This window comes from Gobius niger (assembly GCF_951799975.1).
Source record: "Gobius niger genome assembly, chromosome: 13".
Classification (NCBI taxonomy): Eukaryota; Metazoa; Chordata; class Actinopteri; order Gobiiformes; family Gobiidae; genus Gobius; species Gobius niger.
Window position 1 is genome coordinate 6,593,441 of NC_136864.1, and position 27,241 is coordinate 6,620,681.

Consider the following 27,241-nt stretch of genomic DNA (forward strand, 5'->3'; position numbering starts at 1 on the left):
GACACCCTCTTGCCAATCAGAATCGAGTATTCACTGACTATGATCTAACACTTAATAATGGACTCTCACAGATGTGCCATGAGGCCCAAAGGCTGTAACTGGGCTGCAGCCGGAGCTTCTGTTTTAGACATTTGTCATGTAAATCTGACTGAGGCTTTCAGAATCAGAAACCAGGCAGAGCTTTCGCATTGCGCTGTAGCAGGAGATGCCCTTGGGCGCTGAACTGACTCTGAGCATTTAAGTTGAACATCCTATGTGTTAGTTTTACCTGCTTGACTAGTTTCTATCACTGCCTGTGATCTTCCTCAGAAGCGACACCTGGTGGTGGAGGTGACGTGTCGTAGGCAGCTTACATGGATTTTTTTCAGTCAGTAGGGAGCGCTTACGCCCCCTACTGACTGGCGCCTTCTCCGTCAGTGAGAAGGCGCTAGTGATCGAAACTAGTCAAGCAGGTAAAACTAAACCCTCTGTCTTACTAAAAGAAACACAACTGTAATAGACTTAACTTAAGAAGACAGTATGAACCTTCTACAAAGAAAAAAAAGATCCTATGAGTTAGTTTGAGTTGGTGCAGGGAGATAACAAAGAAGTGTCTGCGTGAGTAAATAAGTGGACAGAAAGAAGGAAGCTGAAGACAGAAAGAAAGGAAGAGAAAGAAAGAAATAGAAAAGAAAGGGAGAGAGAAAGAAAGAAAGAAATAGAAAAGAGAGAGAGAGAGAGAAAGAAATAGAAAAGAAAGAAAGAGAGAGAGAGAAATAAATAGAAAAGAAAGAGAGAGAAAGGAAGAAAGAGAGAGAGAGAGAGAAAAGAAAGAAAGAGAGAGAGAAAAAGAAACAGAAAAGAGAGAAAGAGAGAGAAGAGAGAGACAGAGAAAGAAAGAAAGAAAGAAAGAAAGAAAGAAAGGACGAGAGATAAAGAATGAAATAGAAAAGAAAGAGAGAGAGAAAGAAATAGAAAAGAAAGAGAGAGAGAGACAGAAAAAGTGCATATATTTTTTCCATATGCATAACTCGAAGATCTGATCCTACAACCTCTGATTATCAAAGCGATTGCCCTACCAGGTGAGCTAAAACTCTGTGGGGAAATGGCCGGTTTAAAACACGAAGCTCCCGGGCCGAAATGAGTTCCCCGCCCGGCCCTGACTACAGCTGCTTCTTTTATCGTAAAAGGCCAATCAACCACTCCTGCTGTTCAGAAGCAGGAGCGTCTGGGACTTTGCTCACAGCCAGTCATTTCACGCTAAGTACTACGCATTTCTCCCCTTGAGGTTAATGTTTATTGTGCGCTGTCCCTGTTTCTCGAAGTAAATAAACAAAAAATAAAACACAGCAATTAAGTGCGGAAGATTGTCAAAACTTTTGTCATTCAGAGCAAACTTCACAGCTTCTCTTGCCTGAAATCAAGATAGTTCAGCTGTTCGGCAGTAGGTGACCAAACCTCGCTATGCTAACGCTAAGACTATAACCGTCTTCTTTCCTGTTGTTCCATTAAAGCGAGGTTTCCCCCCGAGGGCATTGAAAATAAAGCGACATGGAAATGAGATGGGAGGGACTGGCCTTTGTCTTTTAAATGTTGTAAAATTGCATGTGTCAAAGAAGCTGAGATAATGTCACTTCGGACAGCGGTGTTTTTGTTTTTGCGGCTCTGATATAGACGGAGTGGACAGAGGGGCGTGCGCGGGGCATTCATCACTGTCGCTCACGGGGCCACAAGCGGCCGAGGAAGAGGGAAGAATTACTGCGATGTGTCTCGTTTTATTGCAGTGTTAAAAGATCTGCTAATTACTTCATCAACGCTCGGCTCCCAGTGCAATGTTTGAGTCTCTTTACGATTATAATTCTACTGATCTATTGGCGTAACCTCCGTAGACTGTGAAATTAATAGACAGCGTCTGCTCACTCCTCCCCGTTTATCATAATGACCACGTTCGAAAGGGAATCCATGGGGGATTTACAGACTCCTCCTACCCAGCTCCGATCCAGCATGTTCCTAAAAAGGGCAAAAGGGCGGGATCTTCACTATAGACTCCGCCCCGCGCCATTAGCTCTCATGCTAACCAATCAAAGTCAGGCCCTCATTAGTTATAAAAGATTTCTAAAATGTACCTTACAAAAACCCACCTGGTCCCTTTAATTGTACCAAACCCAGCGTTATCACAGGAGGAATGTCTAAATGTAGAAAGAAATACACATTCTGAGCAACTGTATTCAGGTACTCTTTCATTTGAGAGTATTTAGAATACTGTTACTTTCTTCAAAATCGAGGGGATACATTATGGTACTCAATGATTAAATTTGAGTTTCATATGGCATGATATAGATACAGACGGCATCGTGTCATGAAGGGGGCGTGGCTTCACTGAGGGGGGAAAATAGAATCTTTTGGGAAACACAATTTTTCACTCTTTTTAGCCATTTTCTGGTGGATTATAAACGTATTTATCACATACAAATAAAGTCAACTGTAAATCTGGCCCATATGGATATTGTTTCACCGCAGATAATCAGTAAAAGTGAAAAAACGGCAGTCGTAGCAAGCACTAGCTAGCCGTTAGCATTATCATGATGCTATCATGAAGCATCATGTTAGCATTCTTCGTTATTTATGTATTTATTGTTGAACCCCTCCCCGTTATTATTTTATTTTTATTTAGTAGAAAACTACATTCGGAAAACAGAACTTGTAGTTATTAAAGTAATTAAAGTACTTTCTGAACAAGTTTAGATTTGTCTCCAAATTGTTTGCCGTCTGTATCTATAGAGAGGGAAAAGATCAAAATGACCAGGGAAACGTTTAGTGATCTCTGCTGCGTTGCCGATGTGCTATTGCAAAGTGCTTGTTTGCCTTCCTAATAAATGGCAAGTGAATTCATAACAGGCGGGAAAACAAGCGCAAGTACACACTGGATTTATACATAAGTATAAATGCATAAGTATCGGCCCCCCCTTCAACCTTTTAACATTTTGCCACACTATGGACGGAAGTATATTTATTTGAAATTTCATTTGAAAGACACACACTAAGTGACACACAATCGTGACGTCCATGTGGCTTCTGGCAAACAGAAAGCGGGACCTCTAATGGTTTTCTTTCAAACATTTCCAAAAATAAAGGCCAGATTTGTGCAGTGTACTACTAATAGTTGTTTTGTGGACAGTTTCCCCCACCTGAGCTGTAGCTCTCTGCAGTTCATCCAGGGTCATCATAGGCTTCTTGGTAACAGCTCTGGTCAGTGCTGTCCTTGTTCGGTCAGTAAGTTTAGGAGGACGGCCGGGTCTTGGTAGGTTTGCAGTGATGCCAGACTCTTTCCATTCCTGGATGGTGTATTTAACTGAACTTTGAGAGATGTTCAAAGGTAAGGTTACCTAACCCAGATTTTTACTCCACAGTAACTTTATCCCTGGTCTGGTGTGTTCTTGGGCTTTATGATGGTTCTGCTCCCCAATAGTCTCTTCACAGACCTCTGAGACCATCACAGAGCAGCTGTATTTGAACTGACATTAGATTACATACAGGTCGACTCTATTTCGTCTATTTTTTGTCGCCATTTTAAGCTTTTAGATTTGGAGAATGTGCTTGGTTAAGGCGAGGGTGAATGGAGATGATAGATCAAAAGTGTGATGTTTTAGGGGCTTGTTTGAAAACTTTAAGGTATTCCAAGCACCCTATTCAATCATTAATCTTCCCTTTAATCTTAACCTCCTCGTAATTTCATGTAATTTGATATGAATGGCTTTAAAATGTGTTCAAGGCTATTTAAATACGCACCATTATAAGTGCCCATAAGGTACTGCGGCCCAATTTAAATGCAGATGCTCTTGTTATCGGCGCCGCTCCGTCCAGGCAAACTTGAAGATCTCATTTTGTGTTAAGTCTCTTCAACTTTAATTGCCTGAGATAAGAGATGGCTATTAGCTAATATTTAATGTGTGTGCTTCAATTTTTCAAGCTAATAATTGGGCGTTGACATTGTCCTCGGCTGAGGTCATAAAGGAGCTGGAGCGCGGCCCAGAAAAGTTTGCGTCTCCGTGCTCTCTGGACACCGGCCAGTCCATCAGTCATCGAAGACGCACCGGATTTCAAAGTGGACTGAGTTAAAGAATGTTATAGTATTAAGTAGTCACGTTTGCCCGCTATTTTCCCCCAAAGTTTCTGCTTTTAGTAGAGGTGGACGGATCTGGGTTTTAGAAAGGCTGATTTTTGGGGATGTTAATTGGCTGATGTCGATTTGCACTACTGATATTCTTGGCCAATATTTGAGACCAATTTCTTGTCTATAAAGTTGTGCTTCTAAACTGTAAAACATGTCAGTGTTGAACTGTGACAGCAGGGGGCGCTTCATTCAAGGCATAGGGCCTCTGATTTATTCAGGACATATATATTTTAACCTCTTACCCCTCGCCTTAACCGACTGCATTTTGGCTTTACCCAAGTCTTAAAGCTACTCCAAGCGATCCTGAAGGACACCGGCACCTCGAGCACCCCCCCACCACACGCCTCACCCCGACATCCCCCCGCACCATGTAAACACAAACAGATGCAGCAATAGTTAGCAGCTAGCAGTTTAGCATTATGACAGAAGTTCACAAAAAGATCATGAACTGGCAAACATCTGACTGACCTGCTCTGATGCAGCTGAAATCCTCATGATGTGTCCGTTTGTTTAACCCTTAATTACACCCAAGCACATTTTTGTGCTTTTGGACTTTTGTTTTTTGCATAACTCCTACATTTTTAAAGCCAGTTGGGTGAAACTTCCCCAGGGGGTGTATTTTTTGGTGATCTAAAATAATTTGATGTGATTTGTCATTTTACCCCATTGTAAACACTCATAAAAAAAATACTCACGTTAAGGGAGCTTCGACACAAAAATGTGCTTGAAACTTTAGAGAGCTATAACTCCATGAAGGAACAATATTTCTTTTCACTTTTTTTTTTATTTTGAAGGTCTGACTCTCCTCTTTGCATACATATAAAATATATAAATTATAAATTAATTAATTAATTAATTAATTAAATTAGTTATAAAAATTATAACTGTCATAATGTTTTAACCCTTTCATTGCCAACTTTCTGACCCAAAGTTGCTACAGCGCATGCTCCAAAAACACAAAAAATTATGTATTTTTAAAATTTCAAAACCAAAATGGTAAATTTCTGGTCTGGCTGATGTGGCCTGATGTCTGTGTAAAATGACCCGAAGGATTTGTTTCTAAGTTGAAATTTGTTTATGTAGCGGCAATTTTAGTACAACATGTTGCGTTGTGGGAGCTTCCACACAAAAATGTGCTTTTCACTTTAGAGAGCTATAAAAAAAATGAAGGAACAATATTTTTTAAAACTTTTTGGTTTTAATTTGGAGGTTGACCTCTCCTCTTGTCATGCATATAAAAATAATCAAACTTTTAAAATAATAGAACCCTTTCATTGCCAACTTTCTGTCGCAAAGTCACTAAAATGGATTTCCATTTTGTGCCCATTGACTCCATAGACTTACATTATTTTTCAAAACGCTTCTATAAAACGGATTAAAAATTAAATTTCAAGCTTCTGCATATTTTCTGAACCTTGAGGCTTCAAACTAACGCCCTGACACAGTTTTTTCACCATGAGGTCATTTTTACCTATTTTGACAGGAAAAAGAAAATGGCTGTTATTTCCAATATTAGTAAACGGTCGTAAATAACATAAACAACTGCATTACTTATTATTTTATTTTTTACTAAAATCGCCGCTACATAAACAAATTTTAACTTAGAAACAAATCCTTCGGGTCATATGTCACAGACCTCAGGCCACATCAGCCAGAACAGAAATTTTCCATTTTGCTCTGGAAAATTTTAAGATATTTCATTTTTTGTGTTTTTTGAACATGCACCATTGTAACTTTGGGTTGGCATTTGAAGGGTTAAAATATTTATAAAGTTATAATATGACAGTCTCACCTTCAAAATAAAAAAAAAGTTTAAAAAAATATTGTTCCATCATTGAGTTATAGCTCTTTAAAGTTGCAAGCACATTTTTGTGTCGAAGCTCCCTTAACGCAAGTTTTTTAAAGGTGTTATTAAGGGTTAATAATCCAATATCTATAGGAGCTGTCCTTTTTCCTCCTTGAGATCACAAAGCAAAGCAGCACAGGAGGCTGAGGCGTTCAAGGGTTGCAGGAAAGCAAAGCAGAGCAGAGCAGGGTTCACTACTCCACCTACTGACGAAAAAAAATCAAAAAGACATCACTTAGGTCAGCTTTAAAGCTTCTTGACTGGAGAGTTTACAGCCTTTAGGCCAGAGTAACACAATATTTGAAAGCTAATACCCACAAAACTTGTATAAATGGATCTTTTTCCTTGTGTTGTTGCCATGTTGTTACTTTTTTGACGTTGTTTTTCCATCACATTTTATTCGCTTTTCTGTCATTTTTTCGTTGCATTGTTGTCACTTTTGTTGCGTTTTCGTCCTCATTTTCTTCCTCGTTTTCTTCTCGCTTCAGTCGCTATTTCGAGGCTTTTTTCAAGAAGCTTCTAGAGTTGGGTAGTTCAGGTGAGGGTTAAGAGAGTCAAAAATCTGCAGATTCAAAAACAAAAAAAAGGATCAGTGTCCTTATGGTTCTGAAATGATTTGCAAAGGCTGATTTTAACCTGGTCCGGGACGTTGTGGGAGGGCAGGAAGTCACTCTCACATTTGCTTCCGGAGATATCGGTCTTCAATCAGTAAGATTGCTGATATTATAAAACACCCAATAATCAGTTGATCTCTAGTTTTAGTGTCAAATTGTCTGAAATCTTTATGCCCAACATGCTTGCTCCCCACATTATGATGTCATTTGGAAGAACTTGCCTCCTCAAAGCCTCAACATATGCATTTGCCCCGTTAACAAGAGATTATATTGACCCATATATTGGATATTTGGAAGAGGTTGTAAGGTTTTTACACTTTACAGTCAAAGCAAAGAGACGTCTCCACAAACTCGATCAATCGGTTAAAAAACTCCCATACTGAAGCTGCTGTTTGAACATTTTTCTTCTAATAATTGGATGAACTGCACAGGCTTAACTTTAGTTTAACTTTCTGGCACACTTCATTTTGTAAGAGCCAAAAATGCAGCACGCACTTTTCAGAACCGTGGCTTTGCAAAAACAATTAACCTTGTTGTAAGAGTGTGAAATTCTCTTGACAGACTTTGTTTCAGGAGCAAATTGTAACGAAAGGCAATACATGCACAAGGCAATTCAAAGTGCTCAACAGTTACATAAAATTACAGAAAGCAGATAAAGACAATCCATAAAACCTGTAAATTACTGTGAATTGTTTTAATGAAACCAGCATCCTCTTTGCTGCTTTGTTTCTACAGGAGTTGACAACTGTGTCTCATTTATTGGAGGATATGAATCATTGGTCTAAATTCTGCTGAGGGCCCCATGAAAGTTTAGGCTGGCCTTAGTTTTTAGTTTAAATATTGTAAAGTGTCAGGACTTTGTTCATGTTGTAACACTCCTGTAGATTCAAGTTACACAATATATATCCGAATACATGCATTTTAGTCAAGTGACTTTTGTTGTTATGATGGTCATTTTGAATACCGAAGTAGAATTATGCAGTACTACAACATGTAACAATATCTCTACTCAGCATATAAAAGAAAGACAACTGATTGACAGTGGCATTTTAATGTACTCGTAATCACTGCTCAAGAAGATAACAGTAAAACACGGCCCCAGAGACACACGTTTATATGAAGAAACCAGTGAGTCAGTGTTTATGTTGTTAGCATGCTACTGGTTAGCATTTAGCTTCAACAGCTCAGCTCTGACCTCTCCAAGAGAACACCCTGAACCAAACTCCAAACATCTGTCCTTGGATACAACATGTGACAGAGGTCAGAGCTGAGCTGTGACTGTAGTATTTCCTCAGTGTCATAGATGTGAGCCACACATGTGTTTATTATGTTGAAGCCATTGACAGTTGCTAACCGGTAGCATGCTAACATCTTGAGCAGCTTAATCACTGAGTCAGACTGAAACTCTGTTGACATGACAAACTTTAAAAATCACAGAGAAAGGTTTTCTTTTCCTCTTTGATGTGTTCATTTAGTCTGAGGAGTGAAGCAGATCCAGCTGTAGCTCGACAGACAGAGCTGCTACGTCTGTGCCACATTTGCTGGTTATTTCACATAAACGTGCGTCTCTGGGGCCATGTTTTAACTTTTATCTTTTTGAGCAATGATTGCTAGTTCATAAAAAATGCCACTGTCAATCAGTTGTCTTTCATTTACATTCCGGGTAGAGATATTGTTGCATGCTGTAGTACTGCATAATTCTATTTCGGTATTCAAAATGGCTGCCGGAGCTATGCGGGATGTCATTGGAAACGCATGTATAGATGATTATTATGCGAAAGATATATGTTAGTATAGGCAAGTAACTTTTATTGGTGTCATTTCTAAACCAGTTGAAGCTTTGTCAAATTGAGTAAATTTTTTATGTAACACATTTGCATTTCACAAAAAAACTTTAATATTAGGGGAGCATTGATATATATAACAATTTCATCCTCATGTATGAGCTCTTATTTATCATGTCACATGCTTTTCTTCTTTCAGCTGCAGGTCAAGTGAAGCAGACCTGATCATTATAACAGGAGTGATGCCATTTTAAAGCTTTACCATTTCCCCCCCCCCCAAAAAAAATGCTATTTTATGGTTTTCTGTTTCTGAAACGGTGTCTGCTGTTTGAAAGGGTCAGACCTGGGTAGGTCAGTGTAATGTGTGAAATGTTGTGAAACCAAAACTGGCCATGTGTTGGTTTATTGCTATATTTTTCCCATCGGCGAATCATTGAAACTTGAATTTAATTGTTTGGACACTTTGATCATTTCTTTCTTAAATGGGCAGGACTTGTGGTTTGGACTCAGATTTCATCTCGACTTTAGGTCATTGTGACAGAACTGAGTGTGACTTGCTAAGACCTGACTTTACTACAATTCCACATCTTGCCGTTTGACCTTTCTACAAAAATCTGTGCGAAATACCATCCGCGCTTTACTTTCTATCCAAATCTATCCAAAAACATCTGCTTGATATCCGACCCGTCTCCCTAATCTTTGACCGCTTTCCTTTGGCATTTCTTTCCGTCTCGACTTGTTGTTTATGCATCCGCACGCCTCACCCACTCAGACTCACAGCCACGGTGGCGGCAGGCGAAGCGTCTTCTGAAGAAAAACAAAAGGCGGAGTCGATAAGACACGAGCTGACAGCAACAAGCCGAGGGTATCTGGGCTCGCCTCCGCCGCGGCTGATGAGGTGACACGGGTGGAATACGGGCCTCTACCTGTTCGCTGAAAGGCTTCTTGTGTGGAGGAATTTTTTTCTCTCTCTCGCAGCGAGGGGAGAAATGTGTCAAAAAAATGAAATAAAAAGCACTGTTTAGCATTTGTAACAGATCGAGGAGCAGCGGTAGGAAGTGCGAAGCGTGTTTTTCTGAGCAGTGGTGAGGAGGGAGGAGGTGGGATGCGCCGCAGAGTTTGAATTAAAACGGCAGGCTTTATGGAGAGGAGCCTTAGTTTCTGTTGTTTCAGGTTGTCTACCTAAGCCTGCAGCGTTAACCTGGTTGGAAAGAGTCAAGGAACATTGTTGGGGCATTGAGTGTTTTTAGATGTACTTTTGCAACACTTGTGCCAGGTCCAAGCTTGGAATAATTTGAAGGTTTATGTCAGAAAAGGAATCCTTGAAGTGCAATGTTTTCCACTGTCAAGGAATAGAAACTGAGCCTGGGTCGTCTTACAGCTATTATTGAAGCCTGAGCTCCTGACCCTTTGTGGGTCTGCACGGCCCTGCTCTCTTCAAACCATTGACAGTGGATTCTAAATATACTGTCAATGCTTCAAACCAGTCTCGTAACTTTGCTGGGACCGGGACACCATAGCAATCATAGAAATGCTTTTAGCTAGATCCGTTAGCCGTCGAATCCCGGACCCGTTCAAATTGAATGCTCTATCCCCCATACAAACGAATGAAGAAGATGGCATTTCCTTACCTGGTTCATCTGTACCCAGACTCAGCATTACGTCCATTATCTCATCGTGTATGTGTGTGTGTGTGTGGCTGCGTGTGTGCGTGTGGCTGTGTGTGTGTGCCTGCGTGTGTGTATGTGGCTATGGGGAGGGGGGTGGGGTGAGCAGTGTTGTTGTCTGTTTGGAAGAGTGGGTGGTTGGGTGGGCGGGAACTGCTTTTAATCTGTAAAGCACTTTGTGTTACAACTCTGTATGAAAAGCGCTTTATAAATAAAGTTTTGATTGATTTTTTTTTTGAAGTCCCTGTGTAAAAGTGTGGCGAGTTTGTTTTGCTCTTTTCGTGGCATTTGTATCATTTCTGTGGTTTCTTTATCATTAGCATCTTATAAGATGATGTTTAGTGGCCACTGGATGTGTGTCCGACGCACAAAAAGCAAAATGAATGTGACTTAGCATTTAGCTCAGAGGACACTTTTAGACACTAATTTGTATTTAAAGTAAAACCTGTACATTCATTGGTGATTTCTAACTAGACTTTGACTTCACCTAAATGTGTTTGATGGGTTGACAACAGCTGAAAACATCTGGATTCATTAATTTGTGATGTTTGATAATGCTAACGGTTATAGGAAAACATACTTTGAGCAAGCTAACATCAGGCTCAAATGCCACTTCTCCTTTTTCATTTCTATGAGGGGCACCAACAGCTGGGCTCTATGGAGATGCTGCTCTTTCAGGTGAATAACATATGGTTAGGTTTATGGCTGTTTGATTGTCGGCACTTCAGCCTTGCATGAATATACTGATATTCAAAACTAGCCTCTGAGTCTGTATCAGAGGCACAATCATAAGTTTAAGTCAGTATTCAAGAGAGTTCTACTGTTTCTAAAAGAATCCAACATGCTAACGGTTAGCCTAGCTATGCTCACTCGGGCCATAAATTATAAAAAACTGGACAAACATAACTCAACATCAATCCGCATTATAGGGATGTAAGACTAATTTTCGATTGTCAAATAAGTTTTATTAACATTTAAGACAAAGTATGTAGAATTAATTAATTTTGCCAACGATCGTGCAGCTGCCGGAGATTGGGAGGTGACAAGGTTGAGAACCCGCTGTAGGATTAGCTTTGTCCCACTTGGACGACCATTCAGTTGATCTTTATAACATGGAATATTACTTTGGCTTTAAATGGATTTGGAAAAATGCCAAATTCCTCATTGTTTCTCAAGTTTTTCGTATGAAGATGTCAGGGCTATTAAGTCGTTCACCTTTGCCTCCACCATATCTCCATGGAAACGCTAACACGGAGCACTCCGACCAATCAAAGAATCAATGGGAGTCTTCTCACTATTGTAATGACTTTACAAAACAGCGTGCTACTCAACTGTCGTTCATAACCTCTTCATAATGAATTTTTGAGGTGGGTGGGACTCTCCACATGGCGCTTTATATCAAAGCGACTGTGGGGTGAAGGGGAGTTCATGCTGAAGTTCTGTCCACGGCCAAGACACTTCACCAAAGCAAAGTTGTCCCAAAACATTTTAGACAAAAGTTCTGAAGCTCCTCTGCAGGGAATGCACTCGCGGCCCACGGTCAGAAGAATCTTCATCTTAAAGCCTCCCACTACGCCTTTGTTGCAGCAAGGACAGAATTTTAGCAAAGGAGGAAAGATGGTTCAAGAGAGACGTTTTTTTTGTGATGAAAGCAAACCCTTCAATGAACCGTTATTGTGACCTTTGTGTCGACTTGTCCTTCATTTACAGTAGCCTCCTCCGCCCCACATCAGGGGCATTATCACAATAATTACCTGAGTTTAGCCTGTCATGATAATTACTATATCGACATCGTCTAATAAATGATTATAAATGACTGAAAAACAATATGTTTTCAGGCTCGATAATTATTTACATTCTTCCTTATGAAGTAACCATGTGTTTCATTGAGTTTCACATTAATTGCAACTTGTGTGTTTTAACCTGTTATCTGCCTCCTTAGGGTTAGAGTTAGGGTTAGGCATATCCAAATCCCAAAGCATATTGAGTGTGATACCTCATTTGAAAGCCAAGACCTTCTTCTTTCTAAAACTCACGCCTGATTGCGTCTTGATAAAAAGCGGAGACTCCTTCCATTACTGACAAAGAGCTTTTAAGTGTCATGTAATTACTTGGCAGCGAGCCGACCTGATTGAGATGTAGCCGCGGCTCTTACTCATAAATCTCCCTCACTTCACTCTTCTGTCGTCCCCTCGCGCTGAAGGCGGTTGTCAGCGTGCTATAATAAAGGTTACGGAGGTTGCGTCTAATTCTCCGGGAAGCGCCGCAGACTCTTTAATATTGCATGAGTAACACGCTGATTGAGAGGCGCAAAGGTGTCGAGGAGGAGGCGAACGGCGTGCGTCTGAGCGGGGGTAAAAATAGATGCGAGATGGGACTGCAGTGAAAGGTTGCACGATTGATCACAACTGGGGCGAAATTGCAATTTGAATGGCTGCAATTAACGAATGACAAAGGCTGCAGCTATTTAGGTGATGTAACGTCCTCTGAGGAGAAAAGAATATCCTGTTTTCATGCACACAAACCCTGTCAACCTTGTGCTTTAGTTTAGACCACGACAAACAGGTTCTGAAAGGCATCTGAAGAAAAGAATAAAAGTCTTGTATTGATGATGGGAGAGTGTGATCACTGTGCAAAACCTAAAGGAACAGGCCACCTCTATACTGAGCTATGTTCTTACCTGAGTTTAGACGAGTTGATACGTACCTGTCTGGTCTTTGTGCCCGGGGAAGAGCGTGGTAGCTTCCAACTTCACCCCCCTTTGGAGCTATAGGAATATGCTGGGAGAGGCCAAATGCTAACAACATCTTTGGTTGTTTTGCGTGACTGAGGGCACGCACAAAGACCAGACAGGTACGAATGAGCTCGTCTAAGCTCAGGCAAGACAAAAAAAACACACAAAATCAGCAGCAAAGAAAGGCTAAAATGTTCTGCTTCTTTCGATAAGGATGTTGCGAAACAATTTGGTGGTAGATCGTACAGGCCTTATTTGAAATTCTCTCAAATGTTTTTGCTCCTTGAATAATTCTCAGGACTAAATTTGGACCTACACGTAGTTTTAAAAGAAGTGGTGAATGTCATTGTTATTGTGCACAACACTGGGCTCGCTCCCACAATCCACACAGCCCCCTCAAAACCTCGTTAATGTCTGGAACATCATTTTAAGACATGCACCGGCAATACAGTCGCTTGACAGACCACCTAACAAATTGAAACTGAAAGACTTGACTAATTTAGATCATCTTTGTGCTGAGGAGCACGAGCTACTGCACTAAACTGTCTGCTGCAAGAGAAAAGCCCATTTCATGCCAAATACTACACACACATTAGCCCTTTTCCACAGAGTTGGTGCTGGTGCTGGTTCCGGGTCGGTTCCAGTTTCAGAATCGGTTCTTTGGTTGGGTGCTGGTTGGGAACCAGTTTAAAGCTGGGCCAAGAAACGAGCACCAGTGATGTCAGCACTTCCTGGAGAAGTCAAAACAGTCTCTGTGAAGGAAACTGTTGTTTTGCTTTATGCTCTTTAGCTACAGCTGAAGCAAGAAGGAGCAGTTAGAAAGAAGAAATCAAAATGTTAACGGCTGCTGCAGGAGCATAAACATATTTTTGTGTATTTTATTACCAGAAGTGGCTGTGGTAAGATGTTACTATCCATGTTTTATGCGACAGTTGACTTCCCAAAGCGTTGCTATGGCAATAGGCACAACGCCAGCTCTCATTTTGGTGGAAAACCAAGTCAGTGCGGAACCAACCCGGCACCGGCACCAGAACCAGCTCCGAACCAGCACCTCGGTGGAAAAACCAATCACAACGTCAGGAAAAACTCAGGGCTAGTCCAAACTTATTCTTAATACTGAAGTCTACATTTTCCACCTAAACCAGTTCAATAATTATATATAGGCCAGGGGTACCCAAAGTGTGGCCTGAGGGCCAAATATGGCCCTCAGACCAATTTTTAAGGGCCCTCGGCCTTTTTGGAATTGGTGCACATCAGCAGAGATGGTCCTTTTTATTTGACATGTAATAATTCTGCACAATTCTAACCAAAAAACTAACATTTTATTGTGAGACAGAGCTGGCATAAAAGTTTTAAGCATAAATAAAGGTGCGGGGCACAATTTAAACTTCTGCTAGTCGAAGGTTTCTATCTAATCTATCCCTGTGTACGCTTCAATATGCGCCTCCATGAAAAAAGTTTGGACACCCCTGATTTAGGCCATTCATTTATTCTCATAATCAGCACTTTAATATCATCAGTATGACCAAGGTTCACCAAAGAAGATAAAGGCTGTTAAACCATCCCCACAATTTGGACAAAATGACCTGTTGTACATTTTAAAAGCCTGATATGTGTCTGGACTGTCCAGACTTGTTCAGCGTGGAAACATCTACTACATCAGGCTCAGCAGACACGATGTAGGCACTTGATGGTCGTAATTCTGTAACGTGAAGTGAGTAAATTCACTCATGGGACGGACGGTGATTCAGTCTCCTCCTCATCGCTGTCAGCTGTTGCTTTCTTCCTGTTTAATCTGGTTTAAATCTATGAAGCTTCGTGCTCCTCTCCTTCCTTCCTTCCTTCCGTCGTTTGTTTGTGTCGCCTGCAGCGGCGTGTGCGTTCACGACACTGATTTTTGTCAAAACTTTTCAACTACTTTTCTATGGAGCACGAAGGCCTGCGCTTTGCTTTCGCCCTCCAGTCGACGCGGCGGGTCAGGACCACGTGACGTCGCTGGTGCACGTGCGCATGTTCTTGTTCTGGAGCTTGAAGCTGAGGTGCCACTGTTTCAATCGCTCTGACATTCAATCACACGGAGCTATTTCGAGCTCGTCAGGTTTGACAGCGTCTCTCTGTGTCACTGATGGGTTTCTTCTCTTTTACTGAGGGAAGTGCTGTTCATTTTGTTGTTTTGTGTGTAAAGAAAATATAGATTTACTTAAGAAAGGCAGTGGGAGGGCATCAGTGGGTAAAGAAAGGTGCTCTTCAAGGGTAAAAACTAGAAAGGAGCCAGCCCTTCACTGAGCGTAACCTGGGCAGAGTTACAAATCCTGGCACTTTGAGATGATTAAAAATCCTTTATTGCAGATGACCAGGGCGTCCCGGTCTGCAATAAAGGACTTTTAATCATCTCAGAGTGCTCGGATTCATAACGTCGCCCAGGTTACGTTCAGTTAAGAGCTGGCTGTTTATTCTGAGACATAAACTTGGGTGAAACGGGCAAATCCTCAAGACGATAATTCATGTTTTATGACTTTGTGATTTTTTATAGCTGCCTTTGTCATTACGAGTAAAGATCAATGTCTTAATAAAGAGCGGGTGTGAAGCTTTTTGCAAGTATTTGGTAATTATCTCAAGCACATCTGTAGCGATGACTTACACTTCGTTGATTAGAAAATTTAGGATTGATCTGAAACGAAATATCCAGTCGTTTCACTGAATTTCTCCCCATAAGCTCCTCCTCTTGCTGCTCTTCCCAGTGCAACTTTCAATAAAGAGGAAAAAATAGTCTGTGCTGCTCATGTACTGAAACTTTGCAAGTGTTTTTGAAGGGTTAAGCTTAGACAGAGTTGGAGATTACTCAAAGATGCTGGATTTAACATGGTAAAATTAATGCTCACTCTTAAAGCAACATGAACGTGTGCAGGTTCTGAGCGGCTTCAGCACAAATGGAGCGAAGCAAAGACATATTTCATAGATGTAGCCTAACTTATAGCGAAGCAAAGCTATAACTTGCTAAACTTCTGAAATAGAGATGGCAGAGCCGCGGTCTGCGTCAGGACTGAGCCAGGACTGAGCAGGACTGAGCCAGGACGTGGACTACACCGGTTGTAAAACCCAGAGCTAAACAAAATCAGTTATGAACCAGGACTAAACCAGGACTGAATAAGAAACTTGAGCTTTTATTCAAATTGAAAAGCAAAAAAGAGCAGTGACAACAAGAAAGACGTCTTTACCTTTAGCGACAGTCCCGGAGGCGGAGCTTACGTGCTCTTGTTTACAACTTTACAGCAGCTGCAGCGACAGGAATATCAAAGATTGTTTGTTGTTTGTTGAAAGTGAGCGCTCACTCTGTATTAGACATTGTTGGTCCAGTTTTGGTAAATTATTAGTGGCAGAGTGAGCGCTCAAACCATATAAGGATCTTTGACGTGTGAAGTTGCTTTCCTTCGTCGAACAGCGCACTGTGTTTAGAAAAGTTTAGCTGAAAGAAAACCATGTTCTGATGTGGATCTGTCCTGTCTCTGCAGCTTAAGAGGTAATAACGTCCTTTCTTTCTTTTTATTACTGCTTAAGTGGAAATTGTGCTCAAAACACGAAGTCACAGGCGACGCTGCTGCTCCTGTGTAGCTTCTGCTGTGCCGTTTTAGGATTTTTTCCTGAACTATACTTTTAATACACGTTATTTTTATTGAATTAAAATAACATAAGTATCAAAAAAAGTACCGTTAAGGCACCGGAACCGAAAAGCAGGTATCGTTAAAGTACTTGGTATCGGAAAAAAACTAACGGTACCCATCCCTAGTAGTCACTCACGTAAGAGCTGGAAAAATGACAATACTCATGAAAAGTCTGATTGAGTAAGTACACTGCAAAAAGTAATCTTGAAATGAGTACATTTGTCCTTCGTTTCAGAGTCTGATTTCAAGGTCTGTCCATGGAGTAAGATATGTACACTTGAATTGAGATAAAACAACTACAGTTTTATAAGTAAATTAAGATTTTTTTAATTTTTATTGATTTAATTTATCTTAATTTTAGTCTAAATATGTTTCTCTATGGGCAGATTTCTTGCAATTGGACCCTCTAATCAAGGACAAAATTACTTATTTCAAGAAAATGTCCCTTTTTTCAAGAGTACTTTTTTGCAGACAAAGCACTAAATAATATGAAAATTCTACTATTTAATACAGGAAATAAGTATTTCTTAAGATAACATGCAACACGTTACCTAAAGCTGATTTTTTATTTTTTTTTATTTTCCAAATGTCAACCTTAAACCTTTTGTATACCACAAGTTTTCCTCAAATGGGAATATTGATACGTCAAAATAATAAAAAGTCAATTTCCAGGTAAAAGTGTGCCACAAAGTTGGTCCTTAAGCAGAAATCAACACTGCCTTTTCTGTAGAAGCCCCGTCCTTTCAAAGTTTGACAGAATTCAAATTGGCTGCTCATGTTTTCTCTTACAGAATATCAAGTAATTTCCAGCTGACAGGTGAAAGTTTGTCACTGTCAGAAAAGCTCCCACTTCTTGTTTTATGCATGGCTTTTTACTTGAGATGCCATCTTCCCTTCACTCAGAGCCTGAAAGTGTATTTAAATCACACCCACACCGATCTCAGGGGAAGGGACTTTGCTCCAGTGCTGCACTTTATCATCGCTGTAAAGTGAATAATTCTCTTGACACTCGGTGATTTGATATGACAATGACTTTCTGTCGCAACCAGCTGTAAAGATGCGACAGGATGGGGCAATGTGGGTGAAGTGTCGAGTTCGAGGACTCATGGACAGTCAGAGAAGCGGCGTTCGATCCTAACGTATGCGGACATTTGGCAAGTGGGCGAGTCCGGGAGACTGTTTCAGTAGCCCGCTCAATGTAGCCTATTATTCCTACAGCCGTTAGCATTAGCCGTCAATCATAGCAAATGATCAACGATCCAGTTGTAGTGATGGTTAAAGTCTAATGAGAGATAATTAATGAAGACAGACTAGGGCTGCAACTAACGATTATTTTGTAATCGATTAATCTATCGATTATTTTTACGATTAATCGAGTAATCGCTTGGCTGTGAATGGTGTAGGAAATTTTTTTTTTTTTTTTTTTAAATCTCACATATAGCTTAAGTGGCGCTGCTTGAAGATGTGTTGATGGAGTAAACTAAAGACACATGTTTGTTGGAGGCTCTATTCATGAAATTTACAATGGAGAAAATTTACACAGACCCTAACTAGATAAACAAAGTAGGTTTTCATCAAAAATACTACATTTTTATGTCATGTTTGCTTCATTTGAGTCTGTGTGAACCAGAAAACAATTAATCGATTACTAAAATAGTTGTCGACTATTTAAATTATCGATTAGTCGTCGATTAATCGATTAGTCGTCGATTAATCGATTAGTCGTCGATTAATCGATTAGTCGTTTCAGCTCTAAGACAGACCTTTTGAGATTTTACTTTAGATACAAAATGGAATATAAAAGTGTCCTTTGAGCTAAATGCTAACGATCCCGTCAGACTACGGAGGGAAAGCAGGGAAGGGCCTGGCTAGCACTTGGATGGGAAATCGTTTGGGAACACCAGGAAGCCTGGGTGAGTGAGTGGCTTGGTGGTGGTCGCTGATGGCGCAGACTGGTGGCCTCGCTTACCATCACCAAGTATGGAGTGAATGAACAATGCACAAAATAGCAAAAGTGACTTTGAAAAGTGCTATATAAGATGAGTGCATTATTATTATTATCTTATAAGATGTTAATGATAAAGAAACCTCAGAAATTATTTAAAGTATAGTAGTATTTAGTATTGCGACTGGCCTCCCTATTTATTAGTTTGGGGATAGAACTTGTAGGAACAGTGTGCAGTGTGAACTTATCAATGAAATTTAGGCCGACAGATACTTTTCTCGATTAAAAACACTCGGAGGAAAGGGCATTCTTACTGTTTGCCCAACTCGTTTCTGTCTCTTACAAATCCCAATACTTAACATGCATTAATTTAAAAGCAGCTTTTACAACATTTAGAGGGCGAAGCAGAGTTTATCACAGCAACGAATTCAGCGCTTCATTTCCAAGTGTGCAATTGGCCCTGAATTTAATTAAAAAGCATGAAATTGCAATCAAAGTGGCAGTAAAACTACATTTCTTTGGGAAAAAAAAAACATTGATTATTTTTCCTGCTTTATTTATCTGCTGGGTGGAAATTTGCAAATCTGAGGAGGGTTTTTTTTGCAATTGTGGTGGAAAATATATAGTTTTTAAGCATTAAAAACATACAATATTACTTACTGCGACCTGTATAAACCCTGTGAAATAAAGCACAAGTGATGTAATAATCTGATACATTTACTCTTTACTCTAAGGTTCTGTGAGTAGTTTCACAGCACAATTACTTACGTTACTTTATTCATACTTCATGGATTTTTCACTGCTACAAAGGGGAAAATATGTCCAGGAGCTTTTAGCGCTGAATCGATGGCGATGACCGTGATTCCGTGGGCTTTATTCAAACATATTTCCTTCACTCCGCGTTGACTCCTGTATTCCTCTCATATGATGTATTGGGCCGTGGATTTGCCGATGCGGCGGATCCTTCCCCACCAAGGCCGTTTCTGATTAAACCTTTGATTATTTGACAGAGCTCATTTGTCGAGTCGATGCGTCGGACGGAGGAGGGTTTTAATGAAGCGGCGAGCGGAGCGGGAATCATCGACCCCGGGATCCGGATAAATCCATGCTGCGCAGTAATACTCCCATGTACCGTTTTAATCTAATGCGTTTGCCGTCTGTGCACAGGAGGATATCGAACTCGTGGCTGAGCACCGGCTGGTTCACCATGACGATCGCGCTGGAGCTGTGTGACCGGATTAACGTGTACGGCATGGTGGCCCCAGACTTCTGCAGGTGAGAAAAAAACAACAACTAAGTAGCTGCGAAAAGGAAAGGCCGACCTTTTACCCTCGTGAGCTGCATTTACAAAATCAAAACAGCAGTTACTTCTGGTCTGAGGACATGTGTGTTACTATAAGACACCCTGAGATCATATTTCTGAAAAAAGTTAATTGCTAACATCTCAGTTTTAATGTCAAAGTAAAAATAGACCAAACTCACCCTTTACAATGTTAATTTTATGATGATCAGTTCACCAATACTGACATGTTTGGTGTCCATCTGACGCAGAGAATCCCCCCCAACGACACTCTTTTTTCAATTTTAATTTAATTTTTAATATTTTTTGTTTTATTTGAACATTTCATACGTCTGTTAAGTGTGACGTCACAACTTTCTGCTTCCGGGTCCTAGCAGACCGGCAAATATGCATAAAAAACTCTTAAAAACAACCATCGATATTTCTGAAACTCAGCAGAGAGTTACTGAACCTTCTTATTTCTCAGACTCATTAGCCAAAAATGCCGCACCTACTGCTGAAAAAGTAATATTTGCCAAAGTCGCTACTTCCGGGGTTAGCTTAGCCGCTGCAGCGTTAGCATTTATCTCCGCTAACCCCGATTTTGGTAAATATTACTTTATGGCCGTAGCTACAGCATTTTTGGTTAATGGGTCTGATAAATAAGTATGTTAAGTAACTCTCTGTTGAGTTTCAGAAATATTGATCATGGTATTAAAAAGTTTTTTGTAGTTTCTCGCACATCTACGAACCCGGAAGTAGAGCTGTGACGTCACCACTTAAGAAACATATTGCTGACAGGAAGTGACATAGATGAAGGTAAAGTTCTGTAGCAGTTAGACTCATTGCCAAACTAAAGAAAGCTGGGTACAGTCTCATCAGGAAATGCTAATGCTAACGGGCTAGCTTTGGAAGTTGCACCGCCGCGTTTATTGTATTATTTCTGGTACTCTTCATTTATTTCCTGTCTGAAAGTCATTCCTCCGTGCTGCGAATGTGTTCACCTCTGTGGAGTGAAATATCTTCCGATGTTCAGCACATTATGAAAACAAATGGACTACGAGTTGAACTGAAGTTGAGGTCAGAAGAGGAGGTGAGGCTAGGAGGTGGCTTTCCACCAGAAATACTATAATAAACGCAGCGGTGCAACTTCCCAAGCTAGCCTGTTAGCATTAGCATTTCCTGATTGAACGCCGCCACAGGATGGAAATACGACATAGCCAGATCATCTAGTTGCCAGATCATCTAATAGACGGATCATCTGATAGCCGGATCATCTCATAGCCGGATCATCTAATAGCCAGATCATCTAATAGAGGGATCATCAAATAGCCGGATCATCTCATAGCCAGATCATCTGATAGCCGGATCATCTAATAGCCGGATCATCTGATAGACTGATCATCTGATAAACGGATCATCTAATAGCCGGATCATCTAATAGCCGGATCATCTAATAGCCAGATCATCTAATAGACAGATCATCTGATAGCCGGATCATCCGATAGCCGGATCATCTAATAGCCAGATCATCTAATAGACAGATCATCTGATAGCCGGATCATCTAATAGCCAGATCATCGGATAGCCGGATCATCCGATAGCCGGATCATCTAATAGCCGGATCATCTGATAGACAGATCATCTGATAGCCAGATCATCTAATAGCCAGATCATCTGATAGCCGGATCATCTGATAGACAGATCATCTGATAGCCAGATCATCTAATAGCCAGATCATCTGATAGCCGGATCATCTAATAGCCAGATCATCTAATAGCCAGATCATCTGATAGCCGGATCATCTAATAGCCAGATCATCTGATAGCCGGATCATCCGATAGCCGGATCATCTAATAGCCGGATCATCTGATAGACAGATCATCTGATAGCCGGATCATCTAATAGCCGGATCATCTGATAGACAGATCATCTGATTGCCGGATCATCTAATAGCCAGATCATCTGATTGCCGGATCATGTAATAGCCAGATCATCTAATAGACAGATCATCTGATAGATCTAATAGCTGAGATCATCTCAAACAGCAGCCAATCGAAAGTGATCAACTAAAACACCTATTTAGTAATACAAAGCCAAAATACAAGCACATTTACTACAAAGTATTATCTTGTTGACATTCCTTTAAAAATACTAAACAAAATACTGCTTGCTTTTTCTTCTTTTTAATCTGAAATAGTACCTTTTTCTAAGTTATTCAAAAACTAAACAACATATCCAAAGTCCAAATCTGTGTGTATTAACAAAAAGTAAACAACACATTTAAACCCGGCTCTATCCAATATTAATATGCAGTTGTTGCCAAAGGACACTAAAAACTGAAGACATTGCCGGAAGCAGAGACTTGAACGCCTAACCTTAGCGGGCACCTGTCAGTCACTTCCTTCCTCTGAATGCATAACCAAACACTTCCTATCCACACCGGACCAAAACAGGAAAAAAAATGACTCAACAATACTCTGTAAAATCAAATACAGCGCCATATATAAAGTCTGTGCCCGTAAAATAAAACCCTCCTGCCTCTGCGTATATTACATCCTGTATGAATAGGTTTGTGTGTAAAGCATTAAAAAGGCAGATGTACAACATGTCCGGAACAGCTGAACACTTAGGGATGGAGTACATTTTCCATAAAAGGGTGCATTAAAATCTCCTCGCTGGCGCTGTGTGGATTAATGGATATGAAGAGGTGAAGTGTTGGCTTTCAGAACAGCAGCCTATTCAGAAGAAATGCATCCACGTGTTTCTGTTTTTTACATATCTGGTTCATGAAAGAGGATTATTATTTTTCCATTGTGTATCTAATGTTAATTTCTCACATTCTCAAACAATGGCAGTGGGAGGATTTAATTTCTAGGTCTCTCAAACCCATCCACTCGGCCCATTTCTTTACAAACCTTCTTTTATCTGCACGGTTTACAATCTTCAGACTGTGAGTTTGAAATGACTGAATCGGCTTTTTTTCTAACTATAAAGTGAAATCCATTTTGCCTCCTTGCAGTATATTTTATTTGCAGACATTTGTTTTGTTTCTGTTTTTGCTGGCATTTGTTTTTAGTGATTGTAAACCCAGAAAAGTAGCTCAAATGCTAAAACCGGTTGTTGTAAACATGATCGTGCCGCTTTGTGCTTAAGGTGTGAAATGCAGTTACTCTTATTAACTTCTCGTTATGTTCAGAATGCATTAGGAAAGTTAGGAGTGACTTAAAGGGATATTTCAGGATTTTTGACATAGGGCCTCATTTCCTAGTTATCCAGAGTGTTGCTGATTTCTGGAGATATTTTTTTTTTTGTAATTCATGCAGTTCTTATATTTGAAGAGTTCCGTGGCGCTAGGCTTGTGCTAGGCTAGCGCATGTCTATGGTATCAGCTAGCCTGCATTAAAAACAGTCTGACCCGCTCCACAGTGCACCTGAGGCAAATCACTGATAACACCAGACTAACCATATAAATGTCTGTGTCGATAGAGTAATTTTTGGAATATAACTGACCTTGTTGCATCACATGAATGATCACATTTTGAGGGACTATTTTCTAGCAGATCACTCCGCCGCTGCGTAGCTTATACAACCACGAAGCTAATGCTGCTCAAATATAAGGTATTTTAAATGCAAAATGGTTAAAATGATTGTATCAACACAGACATTTATATGGTTAGTCTGGTGTTAAAAGTCAGTGGTTCCCAACGTTTATTGTCTTTCGTACCCCTTGGGCCTTTCAGTGGTCAACCGTGTACCCCCTACCTCAAGGGTGTTGCAGTTTATTCAGAAAGTAATTACTTAAAAGTTGTATTTGTAAGAAAAAGGACAATGTTGCTGTCAAAATAAACCTAAAATTCTCCCAAAGCAACACATTTTACTGAAAAATATACATTGTCCTATAAAAAAAAAAAAGATGTTATATTTTCCATTTTTTTCAATCTGATATAGTTCCAAGTACCCCCTGCTAGGTCCTCAAGCACCCCCATACCCCTGGTTGGGAAACACTGTGATGTTGGGAAACACTAAGTGATTTGCCTCAGGCGCACTGTGGAGCGGGTCAGACTGTTTTTAATGCAGGCTAGCTGATACCGTAGAATAGCGCTAGCCTTGCACTAGCCTAACTGCTTGAATTACAAAAAAAAATATCTCCAGAAATCAGCAACACTCTGGATAGGAAATGAGGCCCTATGTCAAAAATCCTGAAACATCCCTTTAAGACGACAAAAAACTTTATAAGTTCTCTTTGTCACGGATTGAAAACATCACGACGTCACAAGCAGATTCCTGCACATCCTTCTGGTTTTGCAAATGAATTGAACATTTTTTAATAAGAAGCAGACGGCACACAGCGGTCTCATTTTTGGACAAATTTCTTCTTGTATAATGTTTTTTTGTCGTCAAAAGTCACCACTTCGTTATCATCATTGCAATATCCTGAGTAAGTACAAACTGCTCAGATTTGACAATCTAATTCTATACAATAATCTAAGAACTATATTCAAAATGACCAATAACACGGCTCCACCACCATTGAAGAACTGTGTAATTCCAAAAAGATCCTCGGGTTTTGCACAATGTGCCTTCTCATTTCGCTCCATTAAACAGTGGAATGACCTTCCAGACAGTCGGAAATTGTCTGTGGATCTTAATAGAATTACTCGAAATTTGAAAAAGTACATTTTAGATCATCAATCGTGTCAGCATTGATGAATGTATTGTAAATTGTAGAGATTGTTTAGTTTTTTGTGTACACTTTTAGAAAAAAGCATATAGTGTATTTTATATAGGGATTTTATTGTAGATTAGATTTATAGATTATAATTGTAATGCTTTGTGTACTCACCTGTCCAGGGACTGCGGATGGAAAATAGCTGCTGAGCTAAATCTAGTACAAACCATCTCCTCTTTTGTTTAGACTAATGGTTCTGTACATTGTCCCTGTTTCAATAAACAATAAACTAACTAACAAATCAATCAGAAATACAGTGTAGACATTGTTCATTTTTCCAGCTGGAAAAGGAGTGATTTTTAATGGAATACCATCATAGCAACCATCGCTCCAGTGTTCTAATGGTACATTGTGTTAAAGGGTCATTGATGATTAGAAAACTCTCCTGCAATTATCTGCTGAAAACTGTTGTGCTGATCAGAGGAGCTGTAGAACTGGCCTGGGTGACCCCAAACCTTTGACCGGTGGGGTACATTAGACTAATGGTGAGTCTGTGAGTGTGAGTGAGTGGTTGGATGGGACGATGGCGCAGATCGGGAGCCTCGCTTCCGTCACTCTACCCCAGGCAGAGCATGGAGTGAACATAAATTGTCCCATGTAAAAGTGCTTTGTGACCATGTCGGTGAAAGGAGTCGGTCTGTCACGATAACGAAATCGAACGTTTGATGTGTTGAGGCAGATAAAGGATAATGAAGACCTCACAATGCCACGGAAACTAACTCTAAAGCTGAAATATGCAAATATACGTTCTGACGATAAATATTGAACCCCAAATGTATTGTTTATCTACCATTGATTGAAGTTGATATAGTAATTATCGTGACAGCCTCTAGGGGGCCCTCAACCCTGAACTTGAAGCAATGAGCTCAGGTGATTGACTCTTTTTTAATGACTTATGAAATGTGTTAGTGCAGTTTAGCATGTCATATCGGCAGAAACTACAAATCACTCTTTTGCTCGGCAGTGGGTCCTCACTCTGCTCCAAACGTCCCCGGAGTCGAACTCATAAATAGGCCCGAAAAAACCTCACAGAACAAAACCCCGCACAGCTCTTAGCGCAAAAAACACAGATTCTAAAATAATAAACTTGACAACCGCGCATTACTGTGTATGACAGATGCATTAGTGCCGGTGACTCACTTAGATGTCGAAATTATGAGGGGGGTTAAAGCCGCATTTGTGTCGCGTAACCATGGCGATGCATTAACAACTAGACAACCCGCTTCATCTGTCATTAACCACGACTGTCTACCTCCATTTGTTTACATCAGGAGCCCACACAGCCGTCAAACACAAACTCCCCGACAGCAGCACTTAAGAAATATATCCAAGCGTGAACCTTGGATTTGACTGTTCAGCTTTATTCAAGATACACCTTGAGCTGTCCTGCTACAAATGCTAGACAGCTACTAAACTTTTTTTTTTTTTTTTTACTTGGCGCACAAGCAGCTTCTCAATACTAATACATGAGTGACTGCAAATAGAAACACCTTTCAGTTTATTGAGATCCTTACAAGGTGAAAATCTCCCGAGGCTCAAATGTTTTGCAGTAAAAATGTCGAGTTCGGGGTATTTTCCGATCTTCTTTTGGCACGGTAGCGCAGCGGTTAGCGGTTAGCGGCTAGCGGTCGTGCTTCACAGCTAGAGGGTTCGGGTTCAATTCCCACCTGGACGGGGCCTTTCTGTGTGGAGTTTGCATGTTCTCCCCGTGTCTGCGTGGGTTTCCTCTGGTTTCCTCTAACACTAAAAGCACGAGCAATAGGCCAAGATGGATGATGTGTGTGTGAATGCATGGTGGTGGTCAGAGGGACACACATCATTCATCCTGGCCTATTGTACATGTTTTTAGTGGTAGGGGAAACCCACGCAGACACGGGGAGAACATGCAAACTGGAAGCTAACACACACGCTAACACACAAGCTAACGCGCGTTTTCACTCACCAACGCTCTGGCCGCTCCATCATCTCTGGTTATAAAAGTTAATCCACTTTGGTTCTGGCGAAGGTTCACCAAACATCCATCGATGAAGTGACGGCCACAGAAGAGCACTATTTTGGCTGAGAGTCGCCGAATCCCGCAGAGAAATTCCATCTTCTTTAGGAAGGTTGAAAAAAATCCGTCCCCTCGTCCCAAACGTGCTTTTCGCCATGACATTATCGTTAGGTAAGAGAAAAGAACTGGCGTGTCCAGAGTAGGTTAGGAAGAGCTCCTTCTTCACAGCTTACAGTGCAAACATGACATCTGTTCAGACACTCAGGGGGTGCGTTTGTTTTCTCAGCTGGGGTAGCGTAGATGCATCAAGCACTTTTTTATTTTATTTTATTACGACAGAAATCATGAAAAAGCTGTTTTACAAATTAAAATCAAGCTGTAAGGCATTACATTACAGACGTCGGGCTCTTAACACTACGACTCCAAAAAAGTCGATTTTGCATGATATAGGACCTTTAAATGACTTTGAAACACCTCAGCTGGAGTGTTTTCGTACCGTAACTCTGATAAAAAGCTTAAAGGAATAGGCCACCGTTTTTACATACTGAGATATGTTCTTACCTTAGCTTTCACGTAAACACAGCGCAGACGGCGTTAGCATTTAACCTCTCCCCCTCTCCACTATAGCTCCAAAACAGGTCAAGATAGAAGCTACCAAGCTCTTCCACGTTTTCCCTATCTAAATATGGTTACGTGAAGTCTTCCACTACAAAGTATAATTACACAAAATTAAACAATGTGGATTTTCTAAGCGGATAAAAGGGGGAACTATATCGTAAGGCGTAAAAATACCAGGAGTAGTTCGAAATCCGCGCACTAATCTTCACTTTAC

At 40.5% G+C, this 27,241-nt stretch overlaps 1 protein-coding gene across 1 annotated transcript in view; it reads left to right on the plus strand.

Moving 5' to 3' along the window:
* st6galnac5a (ST6 (alpha-N-acetyl-neuraminyl-2,3-beta-galactosyl-1,3)-N-acetylgalactosaminide alpha-2,6-sialyltransferase 5a) overlaps positions 1 to 27,241 on the plus strand; it is a 134,031-nt gene that overhangs the window by 98,349 nt on the left and 8,441 nt on the right. The window contains exon 4 of the mRNA XM_079569853.1: positions 19,573 to 19,680. Within this exon, the coding sequence (XP_079425979.1) occupies positions 19,573 to 19,680 (108 nt within the window). The remainder of the gene's footprint in view (positions 1 to 19,572; positions 19,681 to 27,241) is intronic.